At 36.6% G+C, this 24956-nt stretch overlaps 4 protein-coding genes and 1 long non-coding RNA gene across 5 annotated transcripts; 3 read left to right on the plus strand and 2 right to left on the minus strand.

Moving 5' to 3' along the window:
• The first annotated feature begins 398 nt into the window (after window positions 1–398).
• On the plus strand, window positions 399–4007 carry LOC149399315 (RNase L inhibitor protein-like protein). Its single transcript, XM_089611322.1, has 10 exons — window positions 399–635; window positions 739–767; window positions 872–918; window positions 1248–1313; window positions 1567–1607; window positions 2008–2144; window positions 2588–2678; window positions 3050–3121; window positions 3342–3457; window positions 3602–4007. Exons 1-10 carry the CDS (start codon window positions 541–543, stop codon window positions 3718–3720), a joined length of 813 nt encoding a protein of 270 aa, XP_089467448.1. The 5' UTR covers window positions 399–540; the 3' UTR covers window positions 3721–4007.
• Window positions 4008–4223: 216 nt separating this feature from the next.
• On the plus strand, window positions 4224–8306 carry LOC149399316 (SAP domain-containing protein). The gene is made up of 5 exons (XM_089611321.1): window positions 4224–4596; window positions 4873–6170; window positions 6755–6952; window positions 7049–7200; window positions 7581–8306. The coding sequence occupies exons 2-5, from the start codon at window positions 4913–4915 to the stop codon at window positions 7980–7982; spliced, it is 2010 nt and encodes a 669-aa protein (XP_089467447.1). The 5' UTR covers window positions 4224–4596; window positions 4873–4912; the 3' UTR covers window positions 7983–8306.
• A 1484-nt stretch (window positions 8307–9790) lies between these two features.
• On the plus strand, window positions 9791–12595 carry LOC149399317 (ENTH/VHS family protein). The gene is made up of 7 exons (XM_089613845.1): window positions 9791–10186; window positions 10470–10717; window positions 10917–11075; window positions 11159–11315; window positions 11399–11541; window positions 11724–11759; window positions 11850–12595. The coding sequence occupies exons 1-7, from the start codon at window positions 10111–10113 to the stop codon at window positions 12441–12443; spliced, it is 1413 nt and encodes a 470-aa protein (XP_089469971.1). The 5' UTR covers window positions 9791–10110; the 3' UTR covers window positions 12444–12595.
• An 854-nt stretch (window positions 12596–13449) lies between these two features.
• LOC149399318 (NAD(P)-binding Rossmann-fold superfamily protein) lies at window positions 13450–15060 on the minus strand. Its single transcript, XM_089613789.1, has 3 exons — window positions 14625–15060; window positions 13965–14124; window positions 13450–13889 (listed from the first exon to the last, which is right to left on the minus strand). Exons 1-3 carry the CDS (start codon window positions 14983–14985, stop codon window positions 13553–13555), a joined length of 858 nt encoding a protein of 285 aa, XP_089469915.1. The 5' UTR covers window positions 14986–15060; the 3' UTR covers window positions 13450–13552.
• A 3602-nt stretch (window positions 15061–18662) lies between these two features.
• Window positions 18663–20546, minus strand: LOC149399319 (uncharacterized). Its single transcript, XR_016296663.1, has 3 exons — window positions 20285–20546; window positions 20012–20111; window positions 18663–19057 (listed from the first exon to the last, which is right to left on the minus strand). It is a non-coding gene; the product is annotated as an uncharacterized LOC149399319 (long non-coding RNA).
• Between the last annotated feature and the right edge of the window lie 4410 nt (window positions 20547–24956).

The following is a 24956-nucleotide window of genomic DNA, read 5'->3' on the forward strand; positions in this document are numbered from 1 at the left end:
AGGAAAATTAGGAAATTAAAAGGTAAGAGTGTGTTAAATTTGAAAATTATGTGCAATTTGACGATAATAAGGTTTGTTGGGCAGTTTGTACAGTGGAACAATTAATATACAAATACCTTTTTTTTTATCACACTTGATCTTCAGTGTGATTTTCTCATTGTTACATGAGAATTCCAACTCATATGGATATTTGATTTTGATGCCCTAAAGCCTAAACTCTACTCAAACACATTCTCAAAGAATTGATTTCACACAAAGTATATGGTCAAAGTGCTAAGTAGAAGAGTGTCAAGTAGAATAGATTCTTAAAAAGCTGACTAATTGTTATAAGAATTCTACGGACTTAATTGCAATAAAATAAAAGCTTACGAGTCAAAATACGAAAAATTGAAATTCAGGAACTAATTAGCCAAAAGGCAAAAAGCTTAAACAAATGAAAAGGAACAAACCTACGAGCAACTACGCGGCTTAGTGGAGAGACTAGAAGAGTGTTTGTGTGTTGCGAAAAGATAGTTTTGGAGTCTTCTTGTCGATCATCAAATGGGTCCGAACAAGCCGAAGCCGAGGAAATTCAAATCCCACGATTCTCAGTCTCATCGAAGTCAAGCCACTCGGAACCGAAATCAACTTCCTTCGTAAGCAAAAACAATCAGACGATCTCGTTTTTTTTTTTGTTTTTTTTAATTTTTTTATTTTTATATCTTGTGGGCCAATTTGACTTGGCTGATTTATGTGCAGCGAAGATGAGCCCGCATCGTCCGAACAAGGTAAATAAGTCTGGTTTTATGGTGCCCATCAGCTGTTCGACGTATTGCCGCAGATATATTTTTAACAGAAAATTGTTAAATGGTTTTTTGGTTATGTTATTCAGCGCTTGAAGAGGAGAAAGTCGGTCCCGATATCCAGCTAGCGATGTGGGTATGCTGTTTCTCTCTTGTTTGATAATGTTATGGTGATTCTTTACACTGTTTAATTGCAATTCATGGTCAGTTTATTAGGACTGTTCGCGCAATTCAGTCCGTTTATTGTAAAAACCTTCATAGTTGAGACTTTTTTTATTTCCGAAAGGTTAACAGTTAGACTTGATTAGAGTAGGGTTTTTTGTTTTTATTTTTTTCCTTTCTTTCAATGGGATTACTAGGATTTTAATTATTTAGTTGGTTTTTCCCTGATATTGGGTTTGTTTTATTCTGTACGTTATATGAGTGTGACATATTTTGAAGATCTTACATTGTTGTTGGTTTCAGGATTTCGGGCAATGCGATGCAAAAAGGTGCACCGGACGCAAGCTGGCAAGATTCGGATTGATAAAAGAAAGTATTTGCTTCAATCATTTAGTTTGTCATATATTATTTCTTTCTAAGAACTTCAAATTAGTCAAGCTCTGAAAGGGCAATGAAGTCATCAGCATAAATCTCTTTCACATATAATATGGATCACCGCGCTGATGCTCAGTCGCAACATTTGTGATTTTTTTTCCCAATAATTTCTAAAGTCAGGATGTTTTTTACATACCCATTTCTTATTTAATCTTTCTAGTTTTGACTCTTGAAAATTATCCTGCAGGAGTTACGCGTGAACAGTGGTTTCGGAGGCGTAGTCTTAAGGTACTATAATTTATAGTGACTGTTGTCCTGTTCTTTCACATGTCTATCAAATTTTGTTTGTTTGTTGAAAATTGCATAAAAACAAGGGGTCACTGATTGATTTCGCTTGCTTGTCTTTGAAGAGACTTAAAAGGTCTTTGATATATTTATGTATATGTATTCTATGTAGAAGTTATATTTCTTCATTCCCAAGTGTCTACACTGGGTATAATTATTAATTATAATCACTAATCAAGTAATGTCATTTTTTTTCGTTCCTATAAAAATCTGAGCTAGCATAAGACCTTCATGGAACAATTTATTAATCGGATTGATTTTCTACCTTTTACGAGTCGCGTAGGTTGTCAAGAAACTTGATTCTTTTTGTATGATTTTCTTCTTTCGATGTTCTTTTTGGCAGTCCAGTCGGGACTCAATGTGTGTCTCGAGAGGATCATAGTCTGATTGAGCGAAAAGGAATGGCTGTTGTGGATTGCTCATGGGCACGGCTCGGTGACGTGCCGTTTGTGAAGCTGCGTTGTAGTTATCCTCGCCTCCGTATGAACTTTGATTCCTTACATTTCTCTGTCCTTCTCGTAGTTAGTTCCATATGCAATAGCCAACGTTTCGTAAATCTTAGGTAAATAGCCACGTCCATGTATTTACGCGTGTAAATTAACGTAAATACCCCACTCTTTTATTTCAATGAAAGGGCAAACCAAGACATCTTTATGGCTATTTACCTAAGATTTACGAAACGTTGGCTATATAGCTATCCCAAACGTTTTAATTGGCTAGTTACCTAATTTTTTGTTATATTAATAAGCCTTTTTATTTTGTATGGTGGTTCTAAATGTTGATCTGCAAAAATTGTGCAAGCGATTATGTTATATTTTTAAAAAAATGTAAGTTAGGACAGATTTTTTTTTACCTCTGTACGTACGTATACCAAAAGACTATCGTGTGTTCAATTTGATCATTTACATGTTTCTTATATGCAGTGCCGTGGCTGGTAGCAGCGAACCCCGTAAACTATGGCCGACCTTGCGAGCTGTCTTGTGTTGAGGCATTATCCGCGGCTTTGGTTATATGGTAACCTGATTTGGTTGCGAGCTGTCTTTGTGTTTTGGATTTAAAATGGTGGTACTTAACATGGTATTGGAGTCCAATACTTTCAATGAGCACATGTGTCTATGTATTGATGAAGGGACTTAATAAGACTTGCTTATAAGAAGTCATGAGTTACTCTCTCTCATTGTCGATTGATTTTTGAGATAAAAATCCCATTATAATTAAAAGGTTACTTGTGCACGACCACTAGTTTGACGCAATTTCTAACTCTAAGAGCTAGATGTGAATAAGTCTCTTTTATGGCTGCCTAGCTATATCCCACAAACCAATAAACCTGTGTTGTATATTAGGCTTATCGTCTTCTGTTTATTTTTTCGGCTTTGTTTTTGTAGTGGCAAAAAGGAAACTGCAGAATTGCTGCTCGGGAAGTTCAAGTGGGGTCACGCTTTCTTTTCGGTGAACCGGTACGTTTGTTACGCTCTTCACTTCTTCAACAGATCTCTTCTAAGAACTTACCTAAGCCTTAAACGCCCCACACGGCAATGGCTCAACATTAAGGAATCATAGATTTGAACGGCTTTGTTATCATCTTGTGCTCTGTTTCTTTTTCAGACTCCCGAGATTCGAACCTTCGACCTCTTGACCAAACTTTTAATTGTAATTTTCTTTCCATCTTTTATGCAGAGAACTTCTAAAAGCATATTCCGAGTGCCAAAACAGCGCCGATATAATCTCGGTCCAAAACGCTTGGCTTTCGCAACAAAGACAGGTTCCAAAGAGTCCCCCCACAGAAACTCGAGGTACATTGCACATTTGAGTTATGTTTTATGTTTTTTTAATTGTTTCCACATAAACATGGGTTTCGACTAGCTAAGTATAATTAACCTCGTCGAAAGAAAATTCATAAAACACGACGAAAACTCATGTTTTTTTTGGAATCATAGACAAATCTCCTCGCAATGACGACGACGACGAGAGTGATTCGGACGAGGACGAGCTTCCTCCGCTCGAGAGGAACATGAATCATCTTAACATGCAAGGAACCGATGAAGAGAGTGATTAAAGAAAAAAAAAAAGCGTTAACGATTAAAATGCTTTGAAATGATGTTTGGAATAATATATTCGAGTTTCCAGTTTTTGATCTCAAATTTCCGAGTAGTATTATTTGTTGGACTTGAATTTGAACCAACTGAAGTGTATTAGTTGAGAGGTTTTGTATAGATAAATTATTATATAATGAATTATGATTTATGATGGAAAGCATGTGGTCGTACGTTAGAAAAGGTTTGATTTTGTTTTCAATATTATGATGCAATGCAATTCGATTACATTTATAGAGATTTTTATTTGCAGTTGGGTGGATGATGTGTAAAATGGAATTCCTTAAATAATAAAAAAACATAAGAATAAAATGGAATAAATTGGGATTAATATGTTAAAAAAATAATAAAAGGGAATAAATGCAATATTTAAAGAAGGGAGAGGGAGTAAATGAAATTGAAATAAAAGAGGAGGGTATTTCTGGAACGTTCAGACTAATTACTTATCTCTATTTATTCTAGAGAGAGAAAAGATCTGGGTAATTTTTTGTTCACTGATTTCGATTCATCTTTATCGAAAAGACAGAGAAATGAAAAACCCTAGATAACCCTAAATAATTCTCACAACCCAATCCATTTTCAGAGAAATCACTTGTCTTTCTTCATTATCTCCTTTTTATTTTGTTAGTGTTCTTGTTTTCTTCTCTTCTCGGGCTTCCTTGGTTCCAGGTTCAGGCTTCGAGTTGTTGGTTCGCGATCTTTCGGAGAGCTTTTGGTTTTCCTCACTTGGCGCTGGGCATTCAAGAATTCCGGATTTTCTTTCGGGAAATTAGGGTTTCGCGTTAATTTGCCATTTCCTCTGCTTGTTCATTCTTAAAAATCCGTGAACCGAAATTACCGTGAGTACTTCTTTTGATCTTATATAGTGTAATGTTGGTTCTCATTTCTAGGGTTAGGTTTCGACCAACAAAGTTCGTTATGCTATATTATTTTAATTTCTTGATTCTAGTGATTGAGACCTAAATATCATTTCGAGAAATGTGCGTCAATGATGCAATCTTTTGCATGATAAATTCGTTTATCATCTTCAATAAATGTAATGCGTTACGAAATTAGCGAAAATAAACAACCTTGACCATCTTGTTCCCCTATTTACATGTCTTTTTTTTTTCTAGGGTTCCAAATCTTTCATCTAGGGGTAAAACTGGAAAAAATATGTCGTCGCCGTATCAGTCGCCGTATCAGGTTCTTGACAACCGACCACTCGATCAGTGGAAGGTCACGGAGCTGAAGGAGGAGCTCAGGAAGAGGAGGCTAACAATCAAGGGATTGAAGGAGGACTTGGTGAAGCGCTTGGACGAGGCGGTTCGCATTGAGAGACAGAACGCTCCGGAAGAGTCAGAGAGTGGTGGCGAATCTGAGTCCGACAATGATCTTCGTGATTCTGAGCCGCCTCAAGCAGACGCAGCCGAAGATTTGGGAGGCTCTGCGGGCCATGGAGGTGAGAACACTGGTGGATCCTTGGTTGAAGAGACCGTGGTCGAAGAAGAGACTGTGGTTGAGACGACTGTGACCACTGTGGAAACTAGTTTTCTGGTCACCGAGGCTGTCGAATCAGAGGTTCAAGAGATCAAGGAGAGTGAGAATTCCAAGGCCCAGCTGGTAATTGAGGAGATTGAGACCCGGGTAGAGAAGGAAATCGATGACTCAAAGACCCAGCTGGAGGGAAATGAGAATTCAGAGCCAAGATCTGAAGAACTCGTGGTCAACAATTCTGCTGCTCTCGAAAACCAGATATCTGAGCTGGTTAGCGAGCATTCCGAGTCTCGGAGTGAGAAAGAAAGCGGTGAATCAAAGACCCAACTGGAGAAAAATAATAATTCAGAGCCGAAATCCGGAGAAGTCACGCTCGGCGATTCTGCTACCGATAACCAGGTATATGAGGTCAGCCCTAACTTAGGGTCTCCCGTAAAATGTGATTCTATTTCTACTGATTCTGTGTCAATTAATGAAAAGATTGAAATAAAGGATAACATAATTGCTGATAATGTCAAACTAGAATTAGATAATGTTAAGCCCAGCACTGTTGTCCCAGTCGGTGGCGAATCACATCCACGTCCCATGGATGTTGAAGAGCCTCACCCACATGGAGAGAAGGCTCATGACATCAGCGATACCGATGCTGATTTAAGCAAGAAATTTGATAGTTTAGATGATGTGGGGGACTCGGAAAAGTTGAATTTAGACAGAAGTTCTGGAGATGAGTCGATGGAAGAAGATGTGTTAGATAGTAAGCAAGTCGACTCCAAGTATAGACTTGATGATGAAATTATGAGTGAGAAAATTGAAGTTTCTGAAGTGAAAAAAGAGGGTGGCTCTGTGGATATCGTGGGAGATCATACAGAGAAAAAGGCCATGGATGTCGTGAACAATGACCGTCCATATGCAACGGCTGAGAAAAGAAAGCTTAACGGTGAGCTTGCACCCTAGTTTTCTCAACTGTTTATATCTATTTATTTCTTTTACTTTGTGAAACTTTCTAAATAGATAAAAAAATATTCAATTTTGAGTTTGTCCACTCAAAACCAATAACATTCCTGTGGTCTTTGTTCTTAAGATAGTTTCTGTTTTTGACGTGTGCGATACGTCGATGCTTACGTTATTTTATTTTTTCCCCCCTTAAAGATGTGTTTGATTCCTACCATTTACAAGTTTTGTTTGTTGGGTTATGTGTTCTGTTGACCAGCCAAAAAAATGCCTGTTGCAAAACCTTAATTGAAATTTTATTCTCTATAATTTATCATATTTCATCTTTTGATCATTGAAGTGAGGTTTCTTTCTAACGTTGGTAGATTTTCCAGTGTTCTCGGACTACTTATTTTACTATGTTTTTGTTAGTCACTCTTGTAGCTGACAATGCTCGTCAAGTGGTTTTATAGCATATGTTGTACGTGTTGAACATCCCATTTACCTTTTAATTTTATTGAGCCTTGTTTTGTTTTCAATCCTTTTTTTATCATCTTTTTGTTTGCTGAATGTCATTTTCTTCTATTCAAGATCAACCATTGGTCGGAAACACTGAGAATGTGAAAAGGCAGCGGCGGTGGAACACTGAAAGCATAAAAGTTCCCGAGCCTCAAAACTCAAATATCACACTTAGCACTACGCCAAAAGATACTTTCCAATCTCCTGCCTCCAAAGGCTTGTCCAAATCGGACCCAGTTATCACCGATGATGCTCCCAAAGAACGTGTTGGTGAGTTTCTCTTCAAGTGTTTGAACAAGCAGTGTACAAAACAACATATAGTGTGCAATATAACACAATGTGTAACTTGGGTCGCTTGTGTTGCAGTTCCACCATCTCCAAAACCTCCAACCAATTCCCTCAAAGTTGATCGCTTTGTGCGCCCTTTTACACTCAAGGCTGTGCAAGAGCTTTTAGGCAAAACAGGGAATGTTGTTAGTTTCTGGATGGATCGCATTAAGACACACTGCTATGTCACTGTGAGTCTCTTCACCACTGTGCTCGCTCTGCTTGTTATTTTATAATAACATTTTAGAATTTTGTTTAATCCTTTTTTTTTTCCAAATAGTTACCATGGTTGAGTGTGTACCTCTGAATTTTTTTTAAAAATAAGGTTTTTACTCTATAACTTGTAATACAACATCTTAGATTGGAATTGACTCTTATTTTTAATTTTATTTTATCAATTATCAAGGATGAAAAAAGGAGTTGCAACGTAAAAAGGGAACCCCAGTTCTTTATTTTTCTGTAGATTTTTTTTTTTAAAATTGTTATGGAGTCTCTATCAAGGGGCTTAATCACACCACATTAGCAGTGGATATGGATGAATAAATGTGAAATTGTTGGGATTCTGGTGCAGTATTCTTCGGTGGAAGAAGCAGTGGAAACACGGGACGCGCTGTACAACCTCCAATGGCCTCCGAACGGGGGTCGCAATCTGACAGCCGAGTTTGTGGACTCTCAAGAGGTCAAGACCCGCTTGGAAGCTCCTCCTTCTCCGGCCACCACACAGCCCAGGCAGATGATAACCGATCCACCGCCACCGCCGCCGCCTTCTCTGCTTCCTCCGCCGCCGGCCAATCCACACCAGCCCCGGGAACGCCTTCCTCTTCCTCCGCCGCCGCTCGAGGAGGAGAGCAATCTCGACCCTCCGATCGTGACCCTTGATGATCTCTTCCGGAAGACCAAGACCTCGCCTCGGATCTACTACTTGCCCCTCTCCGACGACCAGGTCGCCGCTCGGGCCGCAGCCAAGCAGTAGTTGAAGTGTTTTCTCCTATTTCGATTTTTTTTTTTTTTTTTCTTTTTTTCATGGGAAGACTGTTTTATTAAGCAGTGTGTTCAGTTTTTAGGGTTAGAATTCTCTTGGGAGTTTTTTAGTAAAGGTGTCTGTCTGGATTGTGGTACGCATTTTGGTTCACATCTGGGGATCGTTTCGTTTCCAAACAAAAAAGCTTTTATTGTTTTGTCTGAGTTTACTTTCTAGAGAGTCTTGAGAGTTCATAATCGGATGTGCTTGAATGTACTTGTTATTTCAAGTGGGGTAGGATCTTCTAATTAATACTTTAATATTCTACTTTGTTCTCATGAGAAGCAAGAGGACTATTGTGCATTCAACAAAAACTAAATCTTCTCATTAAAAAAAATGCTTTTACGCAATGTTATCGGATACAATCATCCATTTATTTTTATAAATGAATGCTGCTCGCTTAGAAAATTTCTTCGAGCATCAGTATTGATGGTATATTATCACCTAAATTTTTTTCATTTTGAATGACGGTTTACATGTTTGTGGTTGATTGCTGTGTGTTTGTGTGTGAATCATACAAAATTTCCATTTTGTTGGGTTAGGTATTTGTTAATTTAACCAAAAAAGAAAGAGTAGAATTTTATGATGATAAAACTCGCCAGTAATAAGGTAAATGAAATCAGGATTCTGTACACTTAAAAAAATGGAAATGGACATGTTTTTTCTTTTTTTAATTTCTTCTTCTATGGAAATGAACGTGAATAATATTTTTTCAATGTTTTCTATACATAAATGTGGTTTATTATTTCCAAAATACTAGAGTTGATGACAAAAGACTTCATAAAACGATGTATTTTATGACCACATCATAAAAACTATTAATTAAAAAAACAATATTTTCAACAATTTGAAAATAAATATTGAGTTTAGTACTACTCATGCTCATTTTGAGCACATATAGTTGATAAGTATAATAAACATATTTTGGTGAACTATTTTTTTTAAATACTATTTGATTGTTGATTTATAAGAATTGTTAACATAGATATGCTAATTGATGTAAATGAAATTAGATCTTGATAAATTTAAATATTTATTGACAAATAATTATTTTAATGCTAATATACATCAACAATCAGCGTCGATTAATGATGCCTCACATTAGCAAAAAGCAATTTTGCTGTTGTTGAAGCATCCCTAAATTTTTTTTTATAGATGTTTACGTTTTATTTAGTTTTCTTAACTTTTTAAGGTTATTAATTTTGTAGAAGTAATAACTATTTAATTTTTTTTTTAATTTATTCATGAATTACATCCCATTATATATCCATTATATATATATATATATATATAGAAGATGTTGAATCCTAGACATAAATTACTATTAATTCTACAATGATTTTTTTTTTAATCAGAAAGAAAAAGAAGATGTTGGACCTCTAGACACAAATATTATTAATTCGTATCGATTTTTTTTTAATCCTAGACACAATTATTGTTCGTTCAAACTGATTTTTTTTTATAGAAAAATTTAGACTTATTTTTTTCAAACTTAGATATATTTAGACATATTTCCATGATATTTTTTCCTCTAGATTATAATATATTCATTATTCTGTTGCAATGCGTCAGTATACTTGTTAATTATATCATTTAGTTACAAAGAACAATAAGACATCTAGAAATTCAATAGTTCATTTAAAAAAAAAATTCAATAATTCAAAAGTTGTTTTTTTATCATATTAAATTCGTTTAAGAACAAAAGTGAAATATTAAAATAGCTCAGGGGCTAGTTGTTCAAAAAAGTCATATTATTGTAATCGCTCTCCGCTCTTCTCTTTCCAGTTATAGCAAACTAAATCTCCGTTCACTCCGAAACGTGAACAATTACGAAACGCGATTCTAGGGTTCTTCGAGATCAAAATTGATACAACCACCAATTCCCAAAATCCGATTGAAAGATCATCGTTCCGCTGGTGAAAAGTGTTACACGGATTCTGCGTTTTATCAATTCTTCAAATCCAACTCTCCTTCTTCTTCCGAGTCTCAATTTGTTTTTCGCAAAATTAAAGCGAATTAGGGTATTTGCTTTCCGATCGCCAATTCGATTGAAGACTGAGTGCACAGTGTAATTTTGGGGATGAATAGAGTGTTCAGCGAGGAGTTACTTGCAGAGAAACTTTCCAAGGCCAATACTACTCAGCTGTGCATTGAGAGTAAGATTTCATTTTTTTTTTCTTCCCTTTTTACTATTAAACTGCATTTTGTGCATTTCACTGATTTTTTTTTTTCCTTTCGTCGATGCCTTCTTGTTGAGATCGAATGAGCATGAATAATTTCTTCTTATTCTCCTTCTCTCTCTCTCTCTCTCTCTCGTTTGCAAAATGATTATTTTTCATCAAGCATCTCTAGATCAATTTACAAATATTGGAGCCCATTTTTATTTTTTTAATACATATACAATGGTCATGAACTCTTGTGTAATCGTTTACGGTGTAGCATTATCGCATTGGTGTATATTCAATCGAAGCAAAGCGGAAGTGGTGGTTTCAACATGGGTGAAGCAATTCCACAGCTTGAAGATGGTTCAGAAAGTCGCTCTTTTGTACCTCGCAAACGACATCCTTCAGAACAGCAAACGCAATGGAAACGAGTTCGTCTCCGCCTTCTGGAACGTTCTTCCCTCCGCCCTTAAACCCCTTCTCTCTGATTCCGATGACCGCGGAAAGAAGGCCATTTTGAGACTGGTAAAAATAAAAATTACATTTCTGATCATTTCATTATGTTTTTATTAACTTTCTAGAAAGTTATCCCCAATTCGACATTTTTGTTGACTTTTTTACATGTAAGTTTACCAACACCAGCAAAATAAAGTTAGATCTATCATGTTATAGCGTATATTAGGATTTCAGATCCAAAATGATTGAGAGTTTCAAATTTTGCTAGGTTGATATATGGGAAGAGCGAAAAGTATTCGGGTCTCGAGCTCGGGTCAAGGAAGTGATGCTCGGGGACGAATCTCCGGTGCCATTGGAGCTCAACGGAAATAAGAAGCGCCCGCGTTCCATCAAGATCACGAAGAGGGATTCTCGCTCCATAAGAACGGTCAGCGTGGATGAAATTCCTTTGTTTGTTTCTTTTGCTTCTCTGACTTGTGGGCTGAAATGAAATTACCTTTTGCTCCCCAGAAACTAACTGTCGGTGGTGCACCCGAGAAGATAGTTTCGGCGTTTCACTTGGTGCTGAGCGAGCAGCCCAATGAGGACTCGGAGATGAGCAAATGCAATTCCGCGGTCAGCCACGTGAGGAAGTTGGAGAAGGACGTCGAAAACGCGTGTTCTAACCGTACGACTCTCTCGATAAATATTGTAAAAAGTTCGCTAGTAATAAATTATCGGTCTTCTTAAATCTTTTTTCATTGGTGCCAGCAAAGGATCCGAAGCGAAAGTCTCTCGGCATGGAATTAGAGGAGGATGAGAATGTCTTGAAGCAGTGCGTTGAGAAACTGAAGTCGGTCGAGGCAATTAGGTTAGCGCTCATCTCCCAGTTAAAAGAAGCTCTACACGAACAGGTTGGTCGATTTTATATTTGATAAATATAGCAAATCAGTCATTCAAGTGTGGTAATTGCGGCCGAGTTTGATTAGTCGTCCGACAATTGTGAAACCTGTCTAAATAGCTATAAGGGCATACTATAACTTATGTTCTCATTTTTTAAAATCCCAACTAAAAGTTATGTTCTATTTTTTCTCAGGAGTCGGAGCTGGAAATCGTCCGAACCCAGATGCAGGTTTCTTTTCTTCTCCTTCTCTCTTCTACTTGAAATTTCGCAACCGACGCAATCATTACACGATCCATATATCTACGTGTGTATCTATAGGTTGCGGGGGTTCAGGCAGAAGAAGCCGGGAACATGAGGAAGCGTTTGGAGGACGACGACTACGTGGCTTCGGGCGGTCAGAAGTCGGCGGCGGCGTCGATCGCGGCCTTGGTCGCTGACAGGCTGGCGGCCTCGACCTCGTCGCAGCTCATCATGACCTCCGTTCTCTCGTCCTTCGCCGCCGAAGAGGCCAAGAGCGCGGGCCTCGCAAAGCCCAACCCAGAAAAGCCCGTTTCTGTTCCGGTCTCTTCTTCTTCCGACCCAGCACAAGTCTTTTCTCCGTACCAACAACAACAATCCGCGATCCCGAACTCTCAGCAGCTCCAATACCACATGATCCCTAACCCTAACCCCAACCCATCACAACAACAGTACATGTCGCCCTATGGCTTCGCCGGAGCCGCCGCCGGAGCGATGCCTCCGCCGCTGCCTCCGGGACCGCCGCCGCCACCGCCGCCGCATATGTTGAGTCCGATGGTGCCTCTGGCAATGCCTTCGCAGCAACAACAGCAACAAGCTCAGGTGGGTCCGGGTTTTCGGCCGCTTCAGCCGCCTGGGATGGTGTATTACGGTCACCCTCGTCATTCTCAGTAAAAGTTATTTTTTTTTCTGGGGGGGTAGAGAGTCATATATCATTAGGGTCCCCAAATTTTTGCTTGAATTTTGCCTCTGTGGAAGTGAGATAGATTTGTCAAAGCCTGAGACTGTACTTAGATTAGTCTTTAGAATGGCCATTCCATTGTCAACATGTGTAGGCTAAAATTCTTTAACACAAGTTTGGTAATTGATCCTAAGAAAAAAAAAATGATATGAAAAGTGTGAAAACTAGCCACGTTTCCAATATACCATAAGATTTTATTTTTTATTTTTTAGTGAAAAATATACCATAAGATTACATAGATCCTTATTCATAACAAAAAAGATTCTAACCGGAGAAAACATCTCTATAGTGTCCATAATTTTATGGAGTAATGGGTTAGCTGGTTTTAAAATATATCCTGTTATGTTGCCCCAGCCATACACACTCGCACACTCTTAATGCCCTCCGTATTAGTTTCTGTGCGGCAACAATTAGCTAGCTCGTCGAATTAAATGCTATCACTAATCTTGTGCAAGTTGTCCTACAGATAATGTAATTTTTACACCGTTTTTAGAATGCTCCAATTATATTGCATTCTTATTTAACACCTAGTCGAATATCCTCTAAATTGAGGAATTCTAGTTATCACAAGAAAAAAAAAATATTCATATGAAGAAAAAAAAGATGGAATCTATTAATTTTATTGGCTAACTCATTTAGATTTAATGAATAATGGATAGTGAAACTGGACGAAATATAACGTAGCTTATTCAATTTCGGAATCACCGGAAGAATGAAACGGTGGAGTAAGATTAACATAGTTAGGAGAAAAAACAAACAAAAAACCTTAAAAGCTTAAAACATTAGCTATTTTATTAATTAACTAGTTTCAAAATAGCTATTGTGTATAGGTTTTATAGTTTCAAATGGTTCTTTTGTATAGCTTTTAATTTTCCAATTTACAACTCAATCTATCGTAAGAAAGTCTAATAATTTGCAATATTTGTACTCTAATCCGGGAAGCAAGATTACAACTTTATTCAATTCAATATTAAGGAAACAACATTCCCAAAGAAAAGCAGTTACTTTCCTAAACAAAAACAAAAAAACAAAAAATATTTCATCATTTCATCATTAACTTCTTCATGACATAATCTCTGAGGCATATGGGGAGATAGTACATGATTGTCATAATGGTCGAGAATCGGCCGTAGCAGAACCACGGGCTCGGGTCCTTCTCCAGAATCGCTGCCACCGCCTTCTTCGCGAAAACCTCTGCCGGGGTTGACTTTGGTCCCTGAGAAAGGTTGACTCTCTCCCTCATCGCCGCCTCGTACGGCTTGTACAGCTTCCAATCTGGCATCTCGTCATAGCTCGCCAACCCAGAACTCCCTATGTTCGATCGTATCGCTCCGGGCACCACCGCGATGACTTTGATCCCAAACGGGTTTAGCTCCAATCTGAAAATAATTCGGGACAGCGTTTGGAATCAAGGAAAAAAAAAAAAGCATTGATCGGTGCATAGCAAGAAGAACCTTAAAGAGTCGGTGAGTGCGTGGAGAGCGGCTTTAGAGGCGATGTAGATTCCGTTCCATGGGCCGGGAGAGAGAATGGTAACACTTCCCACATTTACTATTTTGCCCTTCTTCCTCGATGCCATGTGTGGAACCACGGCCTGAATCAACCTCATCGCCCCTATTTTTAGAATCAAATCTCTCACGGGGTAAGCTGAACGGTAATTCGATACAAACTGGTATATCTTCATGATGTTTTCTTTACTATTCCATCTTATTTATGAAGCTAATTAACTTCTAAGCTTTCAACATTTGACCCTTAAATATCTACCTATTATTATAGTATTCTCAGTATCGAAGTTCATCAAAGAATTGTGGTCTATGTTGCAGTCAGATTCAGGACACTTTCTTCCTATATTTGTGCTGACTTTCTCTCTACCAAAGTCCAACGAATTGATCACATTCTTAAGTTTGAACATGTGATCTGTGACATTTATGTCACACTTAGTGAGTTCAAAATCTAGTAAGAGTAAAACATCAATTTTGTTTCCACACCCACAGTACGCTGCTATTTCCTCTCAGGTATTGATTTAAAAGAAAAATTATAAAAATGAAATCATATCTTTAGACTATTTCTGATACGGCGTAATTAATAAGACAAACAGAGAGGACGAACTGTACCGAAGAAATTGGTGTCGAAGGTGGAAACGGCGGCGGAGTAGGGAATCTCGGCGATCGGAGCGACGCAGGGGACGCCGGCGTTGTTGACGACGATGTCTACGCGGCCAAACCTCTCGAGCAGCGCCGCAACGGCTCTCCCGACGCTCTCCTCCGACCGGACGTCGATTTCCATCAGCTCAACCCTAACGTCGCCGGCGAGATCCGCCATAGACGCCGTCGATCGGCTCGTCGCCACGACACGGCATCCCGCCGCGGCGAACTCCCTGGCCATGGCGTTGCCGATACCTCCGGCGGAGCATCCCGTTATCAGCACCACTTCTCTCTCCTCGCCGCTCTCCGCGGTTCCTCTCTCAGCCTCCATTGTTATTTGTTTTTGGATTTCGTTGTAATTAATAAAATATAATATTTACGGACAGCAATGGGATTGGGATGGCAGTGCATTGATATTGAAAAATGGTAATAAAAAAATATATATGTTATTAGTGACAATCAGTTAAAATTATTCGACTTGTTAATAATAATTTAAGCATCGGGAGCCTTCGTGTTTTCCACCTCTTATTTGCAGATGACAGTTTGATGTTCTTTAAGGCGTGTCGGGAGGAATGTGAAAATGTGGCGGAGATCCTACGGTTTACTCAGATGCGTCAGGCCAGCGGGTGAATTTTCAGAAATCTGATGTCTGTTTCGGGAAAGACGTTGAGTTGGAGGAGGGCGAGCTCCTTGCTCAAATCCTAGGAGTCCGGAGGACGGATTGCCATAAACGCTATTTGGGTCTCCCTGCGTTCACAGGGCGAAAAAAGAAGGACCTCTTTGATTATGTGAGAGAACGCGTCTGGGATAAGATTAAAAGTTGGAATGGTCTCTTCTTCTCACAAGCTGGCAGGGAGGTGCTAATCAAATCCATACTTCAGGTTATTCCGAGTTATGTAGCCTCATGCCTAAACCTCCCGAAGACCCTGATTTGTGAGATCCATTCGATTATTGCTAGATTCTGGTGGGGCAACTGTAATGAGACCAAGAAGACTCACTGGTGCCCTTGGGAGATCCTCGTGAAAAATAAGACGGAGGGGGGCATGGGCTGTAGAGATCTGGAGAACTAAGCCTTGATCGCTAAGAATGTGTGGAGACTCCTTAGACGGCCAGACAGTCTGGTTGGTCAGGTCTTTAGACAGAGTTACTACCCACATGGGGACATCTTGACTGGCCTTTGCAGGTCGAGTAGTTCCTTTATGTGGCGTAGCATGGTCTGGGGCAGAGAAATTATCCTTGCGGACACGAGATGGAAAATTGGCGATGGTGAGTCGGTTATGGTCATGGGAGATAAGTGGATTCCTAGACCCAGATCTTTCTCGTGGATTGACCCTCCTCTGATCCATCCGGATATGAGAGTTGCGAAGTTGATGTTGGTTGATGGCTATTGGGATGAGGCTCTCATTCGGGCTATGTTTGGGGAGGATGACGCTAGGGCTATTTTGAGCATTCCGTGTTGTGGTGAAGGGGTCCCGGATAGACAACGATGGTACTACACTACGGATGGAGAATACACGGTCAGGAGTGGGTATCGGGTGGCTATGGATTCCATCTCTGACGCCAGCTCTTCTGATCACTCCTTGATAGATGATTGGTGGAAAAAATTATGGAAACTGAAAGTTCCTCCTAAGGTGAAGCTCCTTGTGTGGAGAGTATGTAAGGGACGGATCCCGACTCGAACCACGCTGGTTAAGAGGAAGGTGATCGCTGATGAGTGCTGCCCTATTTGCTCGGGTAAGGCCGAGACGACCTACCATGCTTTTTGGGGCTGTAAGTAGAGCAGGAAAGTTTGGAAAGAAGCTGGCTTTGGTGGTATCCTCCCGACTCATGGCGAGGGGGAAGCCTTTGACGTCATTTTCAGAGCGGCGGACTCTCTCGAGGTTAGTAAGCTTGAATTCTATATTACTATCATTTGGGAGTTGTGGAATCACAGGAACAACGTCGTTTCGGGGAAGAAAGCGTGGAATCAGACTGAGCTTGTTCAGTGGACGGGGAGCTTCCTAGAAGAGTTTAGAGGCGCGAACAAGGAGGCGGTGCGGGGACAGGAGGAGAAGACGACCAAGCCGAGATGGTTCCCTCCAATGCAAGGTACAATCTCGATGACTGTGGACGCTACCATAGATCGGGACCAGGGTCGGTTCGGCGTGGGTTGTATTGCTCGGGATCATACCGGAAGGGTGATCGCCTCGCAAACGCTTGCCCAAGCCAGGGGATTCTCCCCTAGCTTGCGGAGGCGGTCGCGGTCCTTCACGGCATTAACCTGGCCAAGAGTATTAGAGAGACGAGACTAGTGCTTCACTCGGACTGCTCGGAGGTGCTGAAGGCGGTGGCCGGGGGGATGACCCTCACTACTGAGCTCGGGACGCTTTTGCATCACATCAAGAGAAAGGTAAGCAATTTCATTGAGTTTAAAATTTTATTTATCCCTCGTCTTTGTAACATTGTGGCTCATAACTTAACCCGCTTTGCTGTTACTCATAATGCTAACTTGAGATGGATGGAGCTTGTCCCTCCTTGCTCGGAAGAGGCTATAAAGGCCGATGATAGAGAGATCCGATCCCGTGTGTCGGGATAGGATCCTTTTTGGTTTGCTTGTCTTTCTTGGTTGCGTGGTTGTTTTGTATTTCTGCATCTCTTGTAACCACGGTATTCATCCGCCATATGTGAGGGCTTTTATGATATTTCCGTGACACGAGCATATGAATTAGAAAATGAGAGAGACATGGGTACATTTTGACCAAAAATTTCAGTACCGACCACCCATATATATGAGCATATGGTAAACTGGCCGGAAGCCACCGGTACAATCCGAAAGTGCGTGCTGTCGAGATTGTACCGATAAGATTTTTTTTACTTTTTTTTTTTACAGTTGTATTTATTCAACGGATCATATTTATTCTAAGGGCTCATTTCTCTCCATCCACGTCGTCTCTCAAGTCCTCTCTCTTAGATTTTTCTCGGAAACTATAAAATTTCTGATTTTGAATAAAAAAAGTCTTGTTATGAAAACACCAGAACTTCCAATAAAACGCCGAAATTTAAACATGGGTAAAAATTATTGAAAAATAATTTATTTATCAATTGACACATATCAATGGGTAAAACAACAAAATTTCAATTAAGACATAGGTTTTATATATCTTAAACATCAACATATAAAATATACAAAAAATCAATGACTAATCATATTTAATTTAGTATATTAACAAAAACAAAAAGTAACAACAATGCTAATACTCAATATTAACATTCTTCTACCACTCGATACTCAATACTAATAGTATTAATAAATTAATAGAAGCTCTAGTTTTGCAACTATTCATATATATGAGGAGTGTAACTATGCATATATATGAGGAGTGTACCAACTATGCATGTTAACAGTACGGAAGAATATGGTTGAAATAATATTTTCTGCAGGAACTTAGCATATTCAAGATCATTTATTAATAATTGAGAAAAAATATCATTTATAAGTATTAAAAATAAAATGAAATATACAACAAAGAATATATAGAGCATAACACACAAGATATGATTTGTAGTAAATGAAAGTTGAAACACACACATAAACACAAATACATGAATTATTTATTTGCTTGAAATTACCACGTTGACTTTTTAAAAGTGAGAGAGATATTTATTGATCCATGATCTATAGATATAGCTCGGCTGACTAGTCAACTTCTAAGCCCACAATAAGATGATACCATGTGCTTTGGATTATATTATTTTTTCAAGAAAAAGGGAAATAAATCTCATTGCGTGTTCAAAATCTTGCCGACATGATCAATCGATAAAAAGATATACTTATCCAGTTAATCATAATTGTTTTTTCAATAATTGCACATAGAAAAGCCCAAGAGAATATATTGAAAGGAAAAAAATAAAATCCTAATCACTATTTCACAAGATTCTTTTCCCCCTAGGCCCTAAGATTATGAAAAGTGCTTTAGTGGTCCATTATTTAATCAGAATAACTATATACTTGCACAAGAAACTTGGAAATGATAAAATCAAAAGAAAAGGTACATAAACTGCTAGGATTAGTACAAACTTAAAAAGTACTATCAAGTACACATATACACAACTATTTGAAAACCATAATTCATGTTTCAAATTACCAACCAAAAAAAAAAACAAAAAACTAGAAGAAGTTAAAAAAAAAAAACCAAAATACATTGATTATCAGTACTGATTTTCATAAACCCTAATGATTTGCAGCCGATTTCGATTTTGTTATCGCGGGAGAGTCATTGGGATGAACCTTCTTGTTCTTGGCAAACTTGTTGACTATGACTTGATGATCTTCACTCGTCTCTCTTCTGTTTGCTCTTTCCTTGGCTTCTCTTCTCTCCATCTTCTCAATCTGCCTTTTCTGGCTCACATACAAACTTGCATAGCTTGCTCCAATGGAAGCCATGTAGATTAGTTAGAAGGGTACTCGAATAAATTAAAGAAAGAAACTAAAGAAAGGACGTTTAATTTTGAAAAGTAGAGTTTGAGATGCTTAAGCTTTGGTACTTGAAGAAGATTTAGGGCATGTTTCAATTGGGGTTTAAAACTAGTGTATTTATAGGGGGTAAGATTTGGTCCTGAAAATATTTTAATTGTTATTTGTTTCTCCAATAAACACGGCTAAACCACGCTTACATAGTATATGATTTGGAAATTAATTGTTTTAATGTTATTATTTAACGTGAAAACGACAGGGTTAAGAGTTGAGAGAGAGAGAGAGAGGTGAATAGGAATAGTGGGCTAACCAAACTTGACTTAAATCAATTTTCTAGTGCATCCACAAATCATGGTGCTTTAGTGGTTTTTCTTTCTTTTTTAATTTTTCAATAGTGTTGACTCTCGTGGCATAAGCATTAGGAATAAATTACAAGTGTTCCACGTCAAGAAATGGAAGCTGAGTTGGACACCAACCGGGTCGACCCGGATCATCGCTTGCCGTGAGGCAGAAATTGAAAGAATATGTAAGTAGTAGTGACATTCTTTAATTAAGTTTTTAAGAAGTAGAAAAATAGTGTTAAGTACGTACATTGAATTATGGTGGCCAATGCATGGCTTGTGATTTTTGGCCACTAATTGATCATCTTTAATCAGTTTGGATTAAAATAAAAATACATATACACATTATGTTAAACGGGAAAAAGGGCACTGTGGTTTAAAGCTAGTCATTGACTATGGTATTGGACATTTTGCTTGCTCCAATAGCAAAGCTCATGAGCTAATTTAAAGCAAATTATATTAGTTAAACAAACTCTAATAATATAGGAGTTATATTTAAAAAAAAACATTAGGAGTTACCTCTCAAAATTTCAAAACTACAGATTTAAACTAAAAATATTTACCTTAAAATTATTGGCAAACTCGACCGACCTCAAAAATAGCTTCTCCGCCTCCAAACAAACTCTAAGGACATACTCCGATGAATGAAGCTTGAAACCGAGGCTTATTTAGATAAAATGAAAAGCTTCAACACTCGTAACATTGAAAAATAAAAATAAATAAGCATTAATGCAAAATTGATATTCTCATAGTTAAATTGATTAAGACGATAATCTTGAAAATAAAGTTAAAAAAAGTCGATACTAGCACACATATATTATAAGTAGCAATGTGACCTGTGTTGCTCCACATACATGATACATACAGCATATTATATAGTAGCAATATGTGTATATGTATACACATATATTATGAATTCTCTTGATCGTTCGTTATGTGGCCCTCAATTATCCTATAGAATAATTCATGATTTAGTCTCCAGCCATTTTCTTCACTACAAAATTGCATGATGAAGTATGTATAATAGGATTTATACTATTATGTAAAAGAATGTGGTACCAGCTGTTAAGTGCAACCTAAATACCAAAGGCAATGAGAGATGACAATTTTCTAAATTTTTTATAAAGTGTATTATATACCACATCTCCGTTTCTTTTTTCTGTGGGCTAAAAAAGGGGCAATTGGCTCACATGGCTCACCTAACATGGGTATAGTAAACAAGTGCATGATTTGTGGTGTTTTCGAATAATTTAAATGTAATGTGACAAAACCTAGTTTTTAATAATATTTAACACAGTGGATTCATTGTTTTTACTTTTTTGTAGTGTTTTTTTTTTTTTTAAAAAGAGTGGATTAATTGTTGAAACGAAGGGCTGGAGCGAAATTGGTGGAAAGCTATGTACCCATCTTTCACTACTCTCTTTTATTTATTTATTTATGAATTTAAGGTGTTACTAATTTGTGTGCACATCTTTTGCCTAAATCTATGGTCATGTTCACATTATTGAATCCTAAAACAAAGGCTATATAATATAGAAAAATTAGTCGATCTAAGTCACATCAAATGTTGCAATTGTAATCTAGCCAACGTTTCGTTTAATTTTCGAATCTAGCCAAATTTGATGACGTGTCATATTTATGTAAGATGATATTTACTATATTAGCCTTGGTTTGGTTTCAAAAATACTAGCCCACGTTTTGAAACTTGGTTTTGTAGCCGAATTTGTTATATTCGGTTTATATTTCGAATTTTAAAAAAAAAATCTATACTTGGCAAAGTTGGTTATTGAACGTTTTTTTCTTTAATGAACATTATAGCCGTGTAAGCAAATACAGTGTAAATGTTCTTAAATTTTTGTTAATCTCCGTTGCTTTGTTAATTTCTGTTAATTATGGTAAATTTACATATGTGCAGGTAGAGCCGATTTCTTTTCTTTCCTTTAATACGCATTTAATACGGTATTTTTGTTTTCCAAATTTATTTTCTAATTTTGAACGAGATTTTATCATAATTACGTGTATTCATTATCTTGTTTGACTTATTCAATCAAATAAATATTTTCTTTCCATTTTAATTACATCACCGAATCTCATATTATGAATTCAAAAAGCTGAAATTAAATTGCTGAAATTATAGCCGTGTAAACAAATACAATGTAAATGTTTGTAAATTTGTGTTAATCTCCGCTGATTTGTTAATTTCTGTTAATTATGGTAAATTTTTTGTGCATTTATTGCATTAAATTTTCTCTTTTAATTACATCACCGAATCTCCTATTAAATTAGCTAAATATCCAATTAAATTACGAAAAAATATGAAATTAATTGGCTGTATACAATTCAAACCGGACAAACGTGGGCTAGTGTTTTGATCAAGTAAGTATAAGAAAAATGATAAATTAGGTATTTTATATCCGTAAATTTCAGTAAATTACTAGATTGTAAAATTTAACAAACGTTGGTTAGATTCCAAAAACCATATTTCAAAATGGCTACGTTGCTAGTTTACCCTATAATATAATATAAAAATATTATAGCGAGTGTTGACAATTAGACCTGTGTTTGAAATAATATCATGTGATATAGAATCTGTTCAATATGCTCCGAATAATATATTTATTCGGTCAAATGATTTGTTTTTCGAAACTGCTTGCGGAACAAAGAAAGTTAGGCATGTTTTAGGACGAGGTGTAAATGAATGATCACCACGTGTCATTCTCTGATTAGCTCAGGTATTAGTTAGTTACCTGTAGATTGCGAGACTAGTTATGATCAACTGGTCAAGTGATAGTGTATTTTTTTTCTGGCAAAAAATTATTATTTTTAAACTAGAAAAGGTAATAATATATATATATATATATATGTATATTTGTCTAAACATTAAAAACAAACTTATATTAAAATCTAAATTGGAATTGTTTCTCATAATAGTTATGGTCAACTGGTCAAGTGATAGTGTATTTTTTTTCTGGCCAAAAATTATTTTTAAAAAGAAAAAAAGAAACAGACTTATATTATACATTAAAAACAGACTTATATTAAAATTTAAATTGGAGTTGTTTCTCATAATAATTGAAATTAACAGCAGATTATTAAATTAAGAATGCTATTTATCTACTGACGAGATTTTATAGTACTGCAGTTTAATTATTATACATAAAATCTTAAACAACAGAATACAGAAGCCTCGAGATTTTTTCTATATTTATTTCTTTCATTAATTAGCTCAATTTTCTTACTACAACTCGTGAGTGTGGCTTCACATGATGCTGTAACGGAAAATATTCTTTAACACGTGAACTAAACCTTTTAGCCGTATATGTATCGTGCTCAATGACTTCAATCACGGTAAATATAGCAGTATCATATACTTTTCTTACCTGAAAGTATGAGTTGCCACAAGAACTTGCAGTAATACCCTTTAGGTCACGACTTTGAAATTTGAATTGAGGAATTAATGAAATTGAATAAATCCACATTCATAATAGGTATATATATATATATATATATATATATATATATATATATATATATATATATCAAGTATGTACTGAATATGTCTTAATAGAAAATAAATTACTCTCTTATTGATGGGTTGATTAATATGGTTGATTTTCAGTACTTGGAAGATAACAAAAGAAAAGGATTTTGAAATGAAAAATAGCTCAAAGTGGGGATTAGAAAAAAAATACGGAAATAGTCGGAATCATCATAATTCATCAAACTTAAAAAAAAAAAAAAAAAAAAGAAAGAAAGATAATTCATCTAACTTTAAAAAGGTTAAATTTATTCTTAAATCTTAACGTATGTATGCAAATACTTCATTATTCTCGTTTCTCTATTTGGAATTTTGTTTCGTAACTTACTACATCTATTTTTTAGATATAAATTTCGGGTATCAAGCTGAATATTTATTTTATATAGCTAAATGGTGAGTGAAAATCAACACCGTAATGATTATTACGAAACAACCCATGAATATAGTCCTGAAATAAATATTGGAAGTTTTATTATGTCACGATGACAATTATTATAAGTCATCTAATTCCAAGGTATTAATGTTGCTTTATACTGTTTAAGACTTTTGACGTAGTGAAAGAATCTGTAGCACCGTTGACGATGCCAATTTAAATACTATTAACATTCCGTATACGTGTTGGGTAACAATAAACCCAAAAAACCAACATGATTCATTACTTTTGTGAATTCGACTGACAAGACAAAAATTATAATTAAAATAAAACTAGCTTCTTATCCAGTTATTCAATCTCCTTCAAATAACTTCAATAATGGAGAAGCAATGGGCCGTTGATTTATTGATTAAACACTGCAAAGTGACTTTTATTGTTGCATATATACAAGATATTTAATAAAGTGATTTTTTTATTCCAGCATATATGTATATAAGCTATTTAATAAAGTGATTTTTTTTAATATACAGTTTCAAGCATATACACCTTTAGACAAACCAATTATTGGAAACACACCAGAAATCTTTATTAATTGAGACTTGCACAATCTTACAAAACAAAGTAAACTAAAAGTACAAGAAAATATTGCACAAAATGAAAACACATATATTACAAAGTTTTTTTTTTTTTTTTGTTTGGGGTTATCTAGCTAACAAGATCACTCATAATTAAAGCCAAACTTTTGAAAATTCATGACAACGAACATGAGTTGTTGAAAGAGAAGAACTTATATCCATGACGACCTTCAGTTAATTAGTGTAATTACATTAATTATAAATATAACACTGTTTACTTATCAACCCCTTCTCAGTTTCCGGGCGCCGGAAAATTTCCCGGATGAATTTTCTTATTCCTTCCGGCGACTTTGCTGTTGATGTGACCGTCCTCAGATGATCTAATTTTGCTATTCTTCTCTCCATGATTATTCTTTGATCTAGCTTCAGCCTCAAGCTTCTCCATCTTCTGAATCTGCCTCTTTTGCATCAGATAAACATTTGCACAACTTGCTCCAATGGATGCCATAATATAATATTGTATGTAACTGTAAGATCTCTGGGTAGAGAGGAAAAGAGTCAACTCTATAAATAATAATTGCGCTAATTAATTTGTGTAAGACGTTTTGGTGAGTTTGGAGGAGGGATAAATATCCAACTAATTTGGGATGGTATTTATAGGGGTGGAAAGCTACATAGTGGGGCCATGTATATGGTGGTCTATTCATATATATTATATATATATATATATATATATATATATATATATATATATATATATCCATATTTTGAGCTTACATGGTGGTGCATTATTTAAATGGGGAAATTGAATGGTCATTCATACAAATATATCCTTCTAAAAAAATGTCAATTAATCAATTGATCTCTCATTCGATTCCCCACCGCTGATTTTTCACAATTTTTATAGCTAAAAATACTCGCTCCAATAGTTGTTGCAATCGATTAAATTAAGGCCAACATAAGAGGTGTAAGGATATATACAATTTTTTGCCTTCTTGAGCCTCGCAAATTACTCCCTGCTT

The sequence above is a fragment of the Urtica dioica genome, chromosome 4 (genome assembly GCF_054948205.1).
Source record: "Urtica dioica subsp. dioica isolate 48M chromosome 4, U.dioica_male_clone48M_v1_H2, whole genome shotgun sequence".
Lineage (NCBI taxonomy): Eukaryota > Viridiplantae > Streptophyta > Magnoliopsida > Rosales > Urticaceae > Urtica > Urtica dioica.